The sequence below is a fragment of the Mastigoproctus giganteus genome, chromosome 8 (genome assembly GCF_048544385.1).
Source record: "Mastigoproctus giganteus isolate SK-2022 chromosome 8, ASM4854438v1, whole genome shotgun sequence".
Lineage (NCBI taxonomy): Eukaryota > Metazoa > Arthropoda > Arachnida > Uropygi > Thelyphonidae > Mastigoproctus > Mastigoproctus giganteus.
The window spans coordinates 95,734,941-95,747,185 of NC_143582.1; the positions used below are offsets into that span (position 1 = coordinate 95,734,941).

The window sequence follows — 12,245 nt, forward strand, 5'->3', positions numbered from 1 at the left end:
TCCGTTCAGCTTTGCTTTCAGCAGGCTTTTCAGTCTTGGATGGTATTTTTTTGTCAGGCAGGCCTTAATTTCCTTGTGCCATACCCGCTGAGCCTGCATTATCCCCAAGTATTTGTAGGCCTCTCCCTTTGCCATGGCTTGATCTCTTTACCAGTCTACAGCTGGTAGTTTCGGTTGACTAATTTTCCCTGGTGCAATCCATGGGTCTTGCATTTGTCTAGACCAAATTCCATCCTAATATCATTGCTGAATTCTTAGGTGATCTGGAGTAGTTGTTTGAGGTGCTTCTCTGTTCCCGCGTAGAGCTTGATGTCATCCGTGTACATCAGGTGGGCGAAGGTGTACAGGTTCTTCCTTCCTTCTTTGAGGTTATATCCATACTTGCTACTGTTGAGCATGGTGGATAGCAAGTTAAGTGCTAGACAGATCCACAATGGGCTCAGGGCATCTCCCTGAAAGATTCCTCGCCTGATGGGGATTTGCCTGGTTGTGATGTTTTCGACCTTAATGGTGGTACTCCATTTCGCCATCGTTTCTCCTAGGAAGTCTGTCACTATCGGATTGACTTGGTAGATGTTCAGTGCCTCTATTAGCCAGCTATGGGGCATGGAGTCAAAGGCCTTGCGGTAATCGATGTAGGCTGTGTACATGTTGTGGTGCTTCTTGTAGGCTTGCTCCATAACCACGGCATCTATGATTAATTGCTCCTTGCATCCTTTGCTCAGCCGCTTGCATCCTTTCCGCTGTCTGGGTATTATGTTTTAGCTCTCCAAGTGGTGTGATATCTTTCTAGTTATGCAGCTGGTAAGGATCTTGTACACTGTTGGGAGGCACATGATTGGCCTATATTTTGCTGGATTTCTTGTGTCTTCATCTTTAGACTTCAGATATGTGATTCCTTGAGTAAGAAACTTTAGGATTGTCTCTGTGTGCCTTATCATTTGGGTGAACTGCTCTGCCAGGTGCTGTCATGTGCAAGTGAGCTTCTTGTACCAGTAGTTGTGGACGTTATCTATTCCTGGAGTTTGTCGGTTGTGAGAGTTCTTGATCGTCTGTTTTACTTCCTCCCGAATCTCCCACTCTCTCATTTCATGTATGTCCTTGGTTTTCTTGCGTTCTAGTTCTATCCATGGGGCTCAGCTGTTATGTCTTACCTCCCTGCTCCATATGTTTCCCCAGAACTCCTCAATCGTCTTCTGCTTGGGTGGTCCATTCCCATCTTCTCCGAGATGCCTGTAGAAGCCTCTTTGGTCCTCATCGAAGATTCGGTTGTGTGTTTTCCTCTGGAAGCTCTCTTTGTATCGACATAGTCTCTTGCTGAGTGCAAGGAGGTTCTGCTTCAATGTGTACAAGTACTCTCCTATTCTCTGATTTTTCTTCTCATGTTTGCTGTGGATGCTGTCTCTCTTGAGGATGCTCTTCACTTTTCAAATTAATTTCTTACTCCTATTGCCCATTTGGTAATGGGTCAGTTGGCCTATCTGACTCTTAATTCTTCTATCTTGTGCTGAAGTCTGCTTTCCCAAGCTGACGGTTCCTTCTGTTTTCGGTTCTTCTGCTGCTGGTCTCTCGTTTCTCTTCCATTAATCCTAGTGGCTGCTATGGCAGCACAATACACGGCTGTGTGGATGGCCTCCAGTGTTGCACCACTGTTGTCAAGGTAATGCAGTGTTATTTGCCGATCGAGGTGGTCTGTGACTCTTCACAATGTTCTATTCAGCTTCTGCTTCGGTATCACACGAGTCTTTGTGGGGTCCATTCCTTCAAATTCTGTTAGGGCGTTCTTCCACTCGTCCTCTATTCTGGATATCACGACCTCGTCTCTTTCCCCTGTGGGTTGTATTTCTTCTTGCTCTTCCTCCTCTGGTTCTGTATTCTTTATCCTTATTATTATTATTATTAGCCATATGGTGCAAGGGCGCCTCCGTAGCCAGGTGGGAAGGAGCAGCAGTGCGTAGCACACGCTTCTTGATTAGACCGGGGTTCGAGCCCGTCACCACCAAATACGGAGGATGCGGAAAGGTCATTCAGGGAATGACCACCGCATATCCCGGAGCAATATGGCCTTAGTTGCCAATGCTCCTAAAAACCAAATAACAAACAAACAACAAACAAACATATGGTGCAAGGAAGCCTGAGGCTTATGCTAAACCAGCCAAAAAAATTTCTGAGTTACCCTGAGAGAGAGAGAAGTAGAAGGGAAACAACAAGAAAGAAGAATGATGATATCCAGCTCAGGACCCTGGGTGTGCCAAGCATGCTCATACTCACCAGGTGAGAGCCCCTGGGGTTGTTCTTGTAAAATATTCTAAAGAGGTTAGGAAAGCATAAAACGTTATTAGAACATAAAATTTCAGTCTAAAGTTTCTTGTGCAGTAGCTCATTAAAAAACATAGCCAAATTACTAGACAATTTTTTTTTTTTTTTTTTTTTTTTTAATGAAAACCCCAAGCATGAAAGGTATAACTATAGTTATACCTTTCATGCTTGGGGTTGATGCTTAGAGCCCCTGGGGTTGTTCTTGTAAAATATTCTAAAGAGGTTAGGAAAGCATAAAAAGTTATTAGAACATAAAATTTCAGTCTAAAGTTTCTTGTGCAGTAGCTCATTAAAAAACATAGCCAAATTGACAATTTTTTTTTTTTTTTTTTTTTTTTTTTTAATGAAAACCCCAAGCATGAAAGGTATAACTATAGTATTTAGTACCATGCATGGCTTGGTTGAGAAAATACTGATGATACTTGTTCATCATACACTTGAATTTCTGTAGATTTGCAATTTCTAGGAAATACACACAAAGTAAGGTTGTTCCAGAAAACAGAAGTTGAAGGGCAAAATGAGGAAGAAGAAAAGTCAGTTCTGTGAGTTTGAAGTTGAGCAGTAAATGGATGCTGATTGGGTGCAGCACATGTTCAGACTGGTTTGGAAGGGAGAGGGGAAATTAATAAAATCATAAAAGAGGTTAGGCAAGCCTAGGCAGATTATGAGAAATCATTGGCAAAGAATGCAAAGAAAAACAGCAAAGACTCCTTTACTTATGTAAACACCAAAAGGAAGGAGATCAATCATATTGGTACACTTAATATCGATGGTTCAACTATTGATGGCCCTGCTCAGGTTGTTGACAAACTGGATAAATATTGTACATCTACATTCACACATGAAGAATTCTTTAGGGAAGTGGATGACAGAAGTTTATTCAACTCAGGGAGCTAAATGATTTTTAATAACTGAGAGGGAAATTGTTGGAAGAGAAATTGTTGAAGTTAAACATAAGAAAGGCCTGGAGTGGATGGGATCTATCCAATTATATTAATGGGGTGGTGTTGGGCCCTTATATTTGTTTTCTATATTTATTAATGACATTCATAAAGGCAAATCAGGTTTAATGTCCAAGTTTGCAGATGATACAAAGGTTGGCAGGATAGTTAATGGCAGTATGCTACTGCGACAGGAGCTAGAAAAGTTAGGCAGATGGGCTGAAAAATGGCAATTGAAGTTTAACCTTGACCAGGGGCTCACATCTGGTGAGTATGGGCTTGGCACACCCAGGGTCCATAGCTGGATATCATCATTCTTCTCTTTCTTGGTGATTCCCTTCTACTAGGCGCCTTCGTAGCCAGGTGGGAAGAAGCAGCAGTGCGTAGCACATGCTTCTTGATAAGACCGGGGTTCGAGCCCGTCACCACCAAATACGGAGGATGTGGAAAGGTCAGGGAATGACCACTGCATATCCCGGAGCAATATGGCCTTAGTTGCTAATGCTCCTTAAAAAAAAAAACAAAAAAAAACCAAACCCTTCTACTTTTCTTTCTTTCTTTCATTCTCTCTCTCTCATCAGGGTAACTTTACTTTTTTTTTTTCCTGGTGCAGCATAAGCCTCAGGTTTCCTTGCACCATATGGCTATTAATAATAATAATAATAAAAAAGCAAAGTACTGCATACAGGTAGCAGCAACCCCAGGGTAACATATTAACTGTGTGGTGTCTCAGAGTTTGGGAAAATGAAAAAGACCTGGATGTAATTTTCAGTGCCGTACCTAGGTAAAGGGTGGACCGGGCAGCTGCCAGGGCCCAGGAATACAGGGGGCCCAAATTCCAATGATATTTAAATTTTTTTAAATATAAAAAAATGACTGTTTCTTAATATAATACTTTAATTATACATACATCGGACCTCTATATAACTTAATTGATTTTTCACTTTAAAATTTCGTTATAAAGAAATAGATAAAATTATAAAGACAAAGTGCAATAAAACTGAAATGTCAACACCTTGAAGGAATTCTCACTGGCTAAGACGGGGGGGGGGGGGGGGGGGAGACTTCAATGCCAAAGAGTTACCTCAAGAAATCCAATCTTTGCAGCATGTTTTAAAGGAAACAAATTGATTTGCTGACAATTATTGACATTTATTCAAGAAAAAAACTTAGTTGAATTATATCCCAATATCACCATTTCTCTTCAGATATTATTAACACTGCCAATTACAGTTGCGCCTGGAAAGCGAGTTTTTTAAGACTCAAAATGATTATAACATATTCACGAGCAACAATTGGCCAAGAAAGAATTTTTTTTTTTTTTTTCCCGTTAGTTGTTGGCCCATCGGCTTCTGAGGCCATAATGCACCTCCCAAGGTTTTTGCATTTTACTCTGATCCAAGCCCAAGGCGGGATTCGAACCCGCGACCTTTGGGTTGCCAGGCAGGCACTTTACCCACCTGGCTAGCCTGGTCGGCGAAAGAATTAATGGTTTGGCCATTATGTCAATAGAACAAGATGTACTAAAAGATTTAAAAACATCAGACATTATAAACAAATTTATATCAAGTATACAGGGTGTTTCAGTTAAACGTTTCAGAACTTCTAAGAGGGGTAGGGTACATCCTGACAACTCGAAATCATATAGCAATGTGGGGTCGGAAATGCTTTCCTGAAGCGGTATTGTACACAGAAGTCGTCGTGCGACGTCGTGCAGCACAGATTCGATTTTCGGTCAATGAATGGGCCGGTATTATGGGAGATCACCTCATCGGACCTTACCTGTTACCGTGTCGTCTAACCGGACCTATCTACTTGATCTTTCTGCAGCAAGTATTGCCACAACTTTTGAGAGATGAACAGATTTCTGCATCGACGCAACAGACAATGTGGTTCCAACACGATGGAGCCCCTGCCCATTATAGCGGAGATGTTCGTAACTACCTGGATGTCACATTTGGTCAACAGTGGATCGGACGTGGTGGTCCCGTGCGTTGGCCTGCTCGGTCACCCGACCTATCATGTCTTGATTTTTATTTCTGGGGTCATATGAAATCACTAGTTTATGACACCCCTGTTGACAATGCTGAGGAGCCGGTTGCAAGAATCGCAGTAGCTGCCGAAGAAATTCGAAATTCGCCTGGAGTATTCCAGAATGTTCGGATGTCCATGCGTTGGAGATGTGAGGCGTGCATTGTAGCCCGTGGAAGAAACTTCGAACACTTACTTTAATCCTGTACCTTTTGCTTCTTTTCATGTATTATTAAAACGATTTCTCACTTACGGTCTCTTTTCTTTATGGTGCTTCTGTGTACAACACCACTTCAGGAAAGCATTTCCGACCCCACATTGCTATATGATTTCGAGTTGTCAGGATGTACCCTACCCCTCTTAGAAGTTCTGAAACGTTTAACTGAAACACCCTGTATATCATAAGGTAATGATGTAAAAACTTTTAAATTTATATAAATAATGTACTAGTCATTAAAGTTTACATAAATAATTATGATTTGAATAATTTGAGTGTTTCCTTTATTTTTTAATTTTACGAATTCCACCTTAATCTTTGCAAAGAGGCCCCAGATGAATATTTTGCCCAGGGTGACAGAAGTCTAGGTACGGCACTGATTGTTTGTTTGCTATTTGGTTTTTAGGAGCATTAGCAACTAAGGCCATATTGCTCCGGGGATATGCAGTGGTCATTCCCTGACCTTTCCGCATCCTCCGTATTTGGTGGTGATGGGCTCGAACCCCGGTTTAATGAAGAAGCGTGTGCTACGAACTGCTGCTCCTTCCCACCTGGCTACGGAGGCGCCTCAAACGGCACTGGTAATTGTGCAGCAGATATGAAGTTTTCTGAGCAGTGCATACAGGTCTGGAGGCCTCATTTTAGGAAATGATGTAGAGTTGCTGGAACGAGTATCATCATCATCATCATGATCAGCCATTTTCAATCCACTGCAGGATGAAGGCCTCTCCAGCAACTTTCCAGTTCCTTCTGTTTTGAGCACTGGCCATCCATTTACTACTCAAAAACTCATGAATTTCATCTATCCATCTCCGCCTTTGTCTTCCAGGTTTTCTTCTAGCTCCTCTTGGGTACCATTCTGTTATTTTCTTAGTCCATCTGTCATCATGTCTTCGAGCTATGTGTCCTGCCCAAGACCATTTTAGTTCTTTAGTTTTGATAAGAATGTCCTTTACTTGAGTTTGCTGCCTAATCCATGTGTTTCTCTTCTTATCTAACAGTCTGATTCCCAATATAATTCGTTCCATTCTTCGCTGTGTAGTTCTTAGCTTCTCTTCCATTCTTTTGGTGAGTGCCCAAGTTTCACTTCCATAAGTCATGGTGGGGAGTATACAGTGATTCATTATTTTACGTTTCAGACAAACTGGGATATTGCTCTTCAGTATGTGACTATATTTCCTGAATGCTATCCATCCAAAATTTATTCTTCTCTTGACTTCCAGCCATTTATCATTATTACAGCTAATAACTTGTCCCAGATAAGTATATGACTCCACCTTTTCAATTACTGCTCCTTCAATAATTATTTCCCTTTCCGTGGCATACTTGTTCATCATTACTTTTGTTTTAGCCATATTCATCTTTAGTCCAAAATCCTTACTAACTGTGCATAACTGATTAAGATTTTCCTCTAATTCTTTGGGATCGTGGCTTATGACCACAATGTCATCTGCAAATCATAAATGGTTTAGGTACTCTCCGTTCACATTGACTCCTTTCTGCGACCAGTCTAATCTTCTGAAAGCTTCCTCAAGGGCAGCAGTAAACAGCTTCGGAGATATTGTGTCTCCTTGTCGAACTCCTTTCTCGATTTTAAATTTGCTACTGTCTTTGTCTAGTCTAATAAAGGATGTAGCACTCTCATATATTTTCTTCAAAATCGTAATATATGGAGTATCTATGCCTTGTCTTTCCAGTGCCCGAAACATTGCCTTATGCTGTATGGAGTCAAATGCCTTTTCATAATCCACAAATGCCAGGCATAATGGTGTTTTATATTCATTTGCTTTCTCCATTAGCTGTGATATTACGTGAAGGTGATCCAGTATAGAACGAGTATAGAGAAGTGCAATGAGATTGGTGAATGGAACAAAGAGGTTCTATTAACAAGAAAGGCTTAAGTTCTACAAATTGCAGCACCTGGAAACTAGGCACCTGCAAGGTGATCTGACTTGAGGTATTAGGCTTTGAATGGATTGAGCAAGCTCAATGCTGATGGGATTCTTCCTCTTGTTCAGACTATGCACATGAGAGGGCAAAAAATTCAAATTAAGGAAGGATGGTTGCAGAATAGATGTATAGAAATTTGCCTTTAGCCAGTGGGCAGTTGATTGCTGGAACAACCTTCCATCTGTTGTAATAGAAGTTGACAGTTTAAATATATTCGAGGAAGAACTAGGCAAACTATTTGAAGGAATGGATAGGAAAAATGGGAAATTTTTTTTTTTTTTTGGGCGATGCTGTATATGTTTGCTTTCTTGCATCATTTTCCAATACTAATGCTAATTCAAAATTACTATATGATTTAAGTACAGTACAGCATTGATAATTCAAACTAACTGGGATTGGGGTTAGTTCGGACTTCCGATTTGTTCGGATTTTCAAACTTATCAAAAATACTGTTCTGGAGACTAAAAAAAAAAAAAGGTTTAGTAAGTTTAGAAATAAAATTACTAAGTTGTACTTATGAATTTTTATTAACAGGTAACGAAACAAATAGAACTTTCTGCCAGAATAACACATATGTATAGGCTTTAACAAAAATAATTACTTATTTTTTGCCACGCCATTTTCAAACTTTGTTTCTTTGCTCTCTCATTCTTTTCAGCAAGAGCAATTGAGTTGGAGAGCATTCAGTTTGTTGCTCGTACTAAGCCATTGCAGTCTTTAGCACAACGAATACCTCAGCATGCGTAGGCACAGTGTTGATGTGATTTTCTTTGTCTTCATACATAACATTTTCAAGATCTCCAGTTTCTTTTGCATTCACAATTTTGTTTTCATTTAAAACCGGAAACCTTGTAGTATCAATATCATTTTCCATCCACACCCTTGCATCAACAACTTCAAACACAGGGACTGACTGAAATAAGTTGATCGTATCATTCAATATCTGTCCCTCATCTCCTCTGGGTTTTTCTGCAATAGGCCAGTTTTTTCCAATCATTTTTAAATTCTGTGCAATGAGTGATTCCTACGTGTCAGCTAACATGTAGTAGCTGTCCTTCAGGCTGAGCTTTTTCAAAAAAAAACTAAGATGCTTTCTTCATTCCTTTCTGCTAAAAGTAAATGACGCAAGACTTGTTTTTTTGTAGATTCTCTTCAACTTTTCAATGACTCTCTGGTCCATCAATTGGAGGAGGTAACATTTTATGGAAGAAACCTGACCTCGAATCCATCGTCTATTTTGTTTAATGTTTCCACCGAAGGATGTGATGCCACGTTGTTTAGGATAAGCAAGACCTTGCCCATTTTGCCTTCTCAACGATACTTCTTGATTTTGAGGATAAAATCATTGGTAAACCATATCAGATTACAAAGAGTGTTGAATAACAGGTTACAAAGTGCTTTGTTTAGTTAGTACTGTATGTATATTAATTAAGCTGTGTATGTAAATGTAAATTTATTTTTACTTTGCTAACCTGTGGATATTATTTTCTGATTTTCACATATCATTTAATTTTGTTAATTGGTTAAGATTATAAAAGTGTAAGTTTGTGCTTTACTTCTTCATTTTTATGGCCTGTGGATAATGTTCCTCTGATTTTTGCTTATTAGAATCATCATTCAATAAAATCAAAATTCAATTTGCAAACATGATCACAAAAACCAACACTTACTGTAATTATTTTACGGCACCAGCATTAAAAAAAATAATAATAAATAAATGCTGGTTGTTTGGATTACTGACATTCTGAATTAAAGACGTTTTCGGATTTTCGACACTCTACTGTAGTATATTGTCATCATGCATACAAAATTGTCTACATTTTCACTTTTTACTATTTATTAAAATTATTTTTACAAAGCATATATTTTATTTGAATTTTTGTGGTGTGGGGCAACTTTGACCATGTTGCCAAGTCATGGGTATAAAGATGCAAGATATATGAAGATATAAAATAAGAGTATATATTTTATTTAAGGGGAAAAAAAGCTTATATAATTAAGAAAATGTGGATTCAGAGTTTGAAACTGGAGATAGAAGTTTGGGGGGGTTAGTTAGTTAGTTATTTGGTTTTTAGGAGCATTAGCAACTAAGGCCATATTGCTCCGGGATATGCGGTGATCATTCCCTGACCTTTCCACATCCTCCGTATTTGGTGGTGACGGGCTCGAACCCCAGTCTAATCAAGAAGCATGTGCTATGCACTGCTGCTCCTTCCCACCTGGCTACGGAGGCGCCTGTTTGGGGGGGGGGTGTAGATATGAGTGAATGCATCCCCAACTGTTGGCTTATCTGCAAAAATTATATAGCGTCATTCAGGTGATATAACAGGTAACATTTTAAGGTATACAGTTTTGTCTAGTCTTCGTCAAGTACGTTCCTCCCTTCTGTTAAGAAAACGGATTTAATTCTTATCACCCCTGCCAACACTTCTAGTGCAGCAAGTGGGAGTTTTCAGCATCTGAATTTCTAATCTAAGAAAGAAGAAGAGATGAAGTGAGAAACTGTTGATGTCCTATTTGTGCACAGCAACTTAGTAAAAATTTAGAAAACTAATTATATCTGAAGGTTTGATATACAACACAATAAAATATTAACATTACTGATTGATATATTTTAATTTAAAGGTAACTATTACATTATACCAATGGTTCCCAAACTTCCAAGATCTACAGACCTTTTCAAAAATCAAAAAACGTTTGCAGACCCCTACATATATATGTGTGTGTGTGTGTGTGTGTGTGTGTGTGTGTGTGTGTGTGTGTGTGTGTGTGTGTGTGTGTGTGTGTGTGTGTGTGTGTGCACGCTGGGTTTTCTGAAAAGAAATTTCAAAGTTTTATGCTTAAAACAACAACTTTATTCTTATTTTTACATAAATATATAATAATAACTTTATTTATTATCAATTTGCTATACACAGAACGAATAATTTTAGCAGTTTCAGAGGATCCGTTTCGTGGACCCCTGGAACTGGTCTACGGACCCCACTTTGGGAAACGCTGCACTATACTAACATATAAACTACTATAGAAAACTTATTACCGATTTTCTTAATAAGTCATTTATTTATTTTGTTTATTTTTTGTGGGTTGTGGGTACAAATGATATGGGTCAGGTGCAGTTCTAGTCCCTGCAAGTGCAGGTCTAATACAGCAGATCTATACAAGACTAGTTTTGGCCTTACAATTACTAATAAACTGGTTAATTAAGCCCTTGATCTGAATGAAATAAGATATCTAATATAAAATGGAATGAAAACCAGAGTTAATCATTCTAATCTTATTTCATATATTAATAAAAAATGTAAATAAAAAACTTACACTTTTTGTGTACATATATTTAGCAGTTTTTTCATTCCAGCTGTACACTTTAATGGCCATAGCAGTCTCTTTTTTCAGCTCCAGGGCAATATTTTTTATCTCTGGTTGTAAATTTTGGTATCTGGCCAAGACATGATGCTGATAAATAATTAAAGGCATTGTTATACATAATCTCAATCCAAAAGTGGTAATTAAGATTGTAGTCCACCACGTAAAACCAGTAAAATCATGTACATAGTGCAGAACCTCTTGGGTAAAGAGAACAGGTTTAGATGAAGAAAGAGCTAATGCCCAAGAAGACCATGTGAAGTTCTGAAAAGAAAGCACCAAATATTCATATGGTGACTTTAAATGCAATGAACACCTCAAATGCATAATATCCCTAGGCTGCACATATTTTCCTTGTGGCACATTTCTGTAGGCATAGTCAGAATTATGATGATGCCTTCGGGCATGAAAAGTCAATGTTTGAAAAACAATGTGCCTTGGATAATGATATAAACAGGAATAATACTTTATGATTGAAGAATATAAAATATTAGGCAAATGCTTTTGTAAGAACATATTGCAACTGTAATTGGAGGTTATGTGCCACCTTAGGGGATTGAAAACTAAAGCGCTGAAGAATTCATCACCACACAAAAGGTATCACAGGTAATATTAAAGTTGCACAACACCAGGATGACCAAAATCTTTCCTGCACTTCCATTGAAACGATAAGAGCTGAAAATAAAGATAAAATAAACTTTATATACTGAATATTTCTGTTTTCATCTTCTCTAATTTACAAATATTAATAATATCCATTATTTCAAAACAAGTTTGCAAGATCATTTAATTAAATGGTCAATGCATTAATAAAATTTTCAATAAGTTTTATGAATTTTAATACCACTTTCCAATGCTGTTGTAAAAGTCTATCTCATTCTGTTTTCAGATCTTGCACTTTTGTAAAAATTTAATGGGCTATGTTAAGCATGTCAGTAGTGTTGCAAGATATTAACACGGGAATACCAAAAGATCCAGCTAATCAAAATACCATTTCCTGTAAGGATATGAATTAATCAATGATTTCACAGATCACATGAATCAAAATAATTTAGTAATAAATCATGATAAAGAACCCATCTCATCAATAAAAAAAGAAAAAATATATATAAATAACACTTTGTTTCCTATTTAATCAGGTAGAACTTCACTACTCAAGTCATACCTTTTCATAATATTCTAAATTTACACATTGGCCATGCTTACCATTTCCAGTAAAACCTCACTAGTTTGGACTTCACTAAATCACACATTAAGTATGAATTTTATTTATGCTGATGGAGATTTTTCCTAGACAAGAATTTGAAATTCTTGTCTAGGAAAATTTCAAATTTCCTAGACAAGAATTTCAAACATTTTCAGAAAAATTTAACAATGACTCTGAAAAAAAATTATGAAAGAAAGAGGGGTGAAAGAAATAA

At 38.0% G+C, this 12,245-nt stretch overlaps 1 protein-coding gene across 2 annotated transcripts in view; it reads right to left on the reverse strand.

Moving 5' to 3' along the window:
- The window catches only part of LOC150081725 (cytochrome c oxidase assembly protein COX18, mitochondrial), a 68,753-nt gene that overhangs the window by 34,782 nt on the left and 21,726 nt on the right, over positions 1 to 12,245 (reverse strand). For both annotated transcript variants that reach the window (XM_090379598.1, XM_090379596.1), the window contains exon 2: positions 10,777 to 11,499. In XM_090379598.1, the coding sequence (XP_090235724.1) occupies positions 10,777 to 11,340 (564 nt within the window). In that variant the 5' untranslated portion in view covers positions 11,341 to 11,499. The remainder of the gene's footprint in view (positions 1 to 10,776; positions 11,500 to 12,245) is intronic.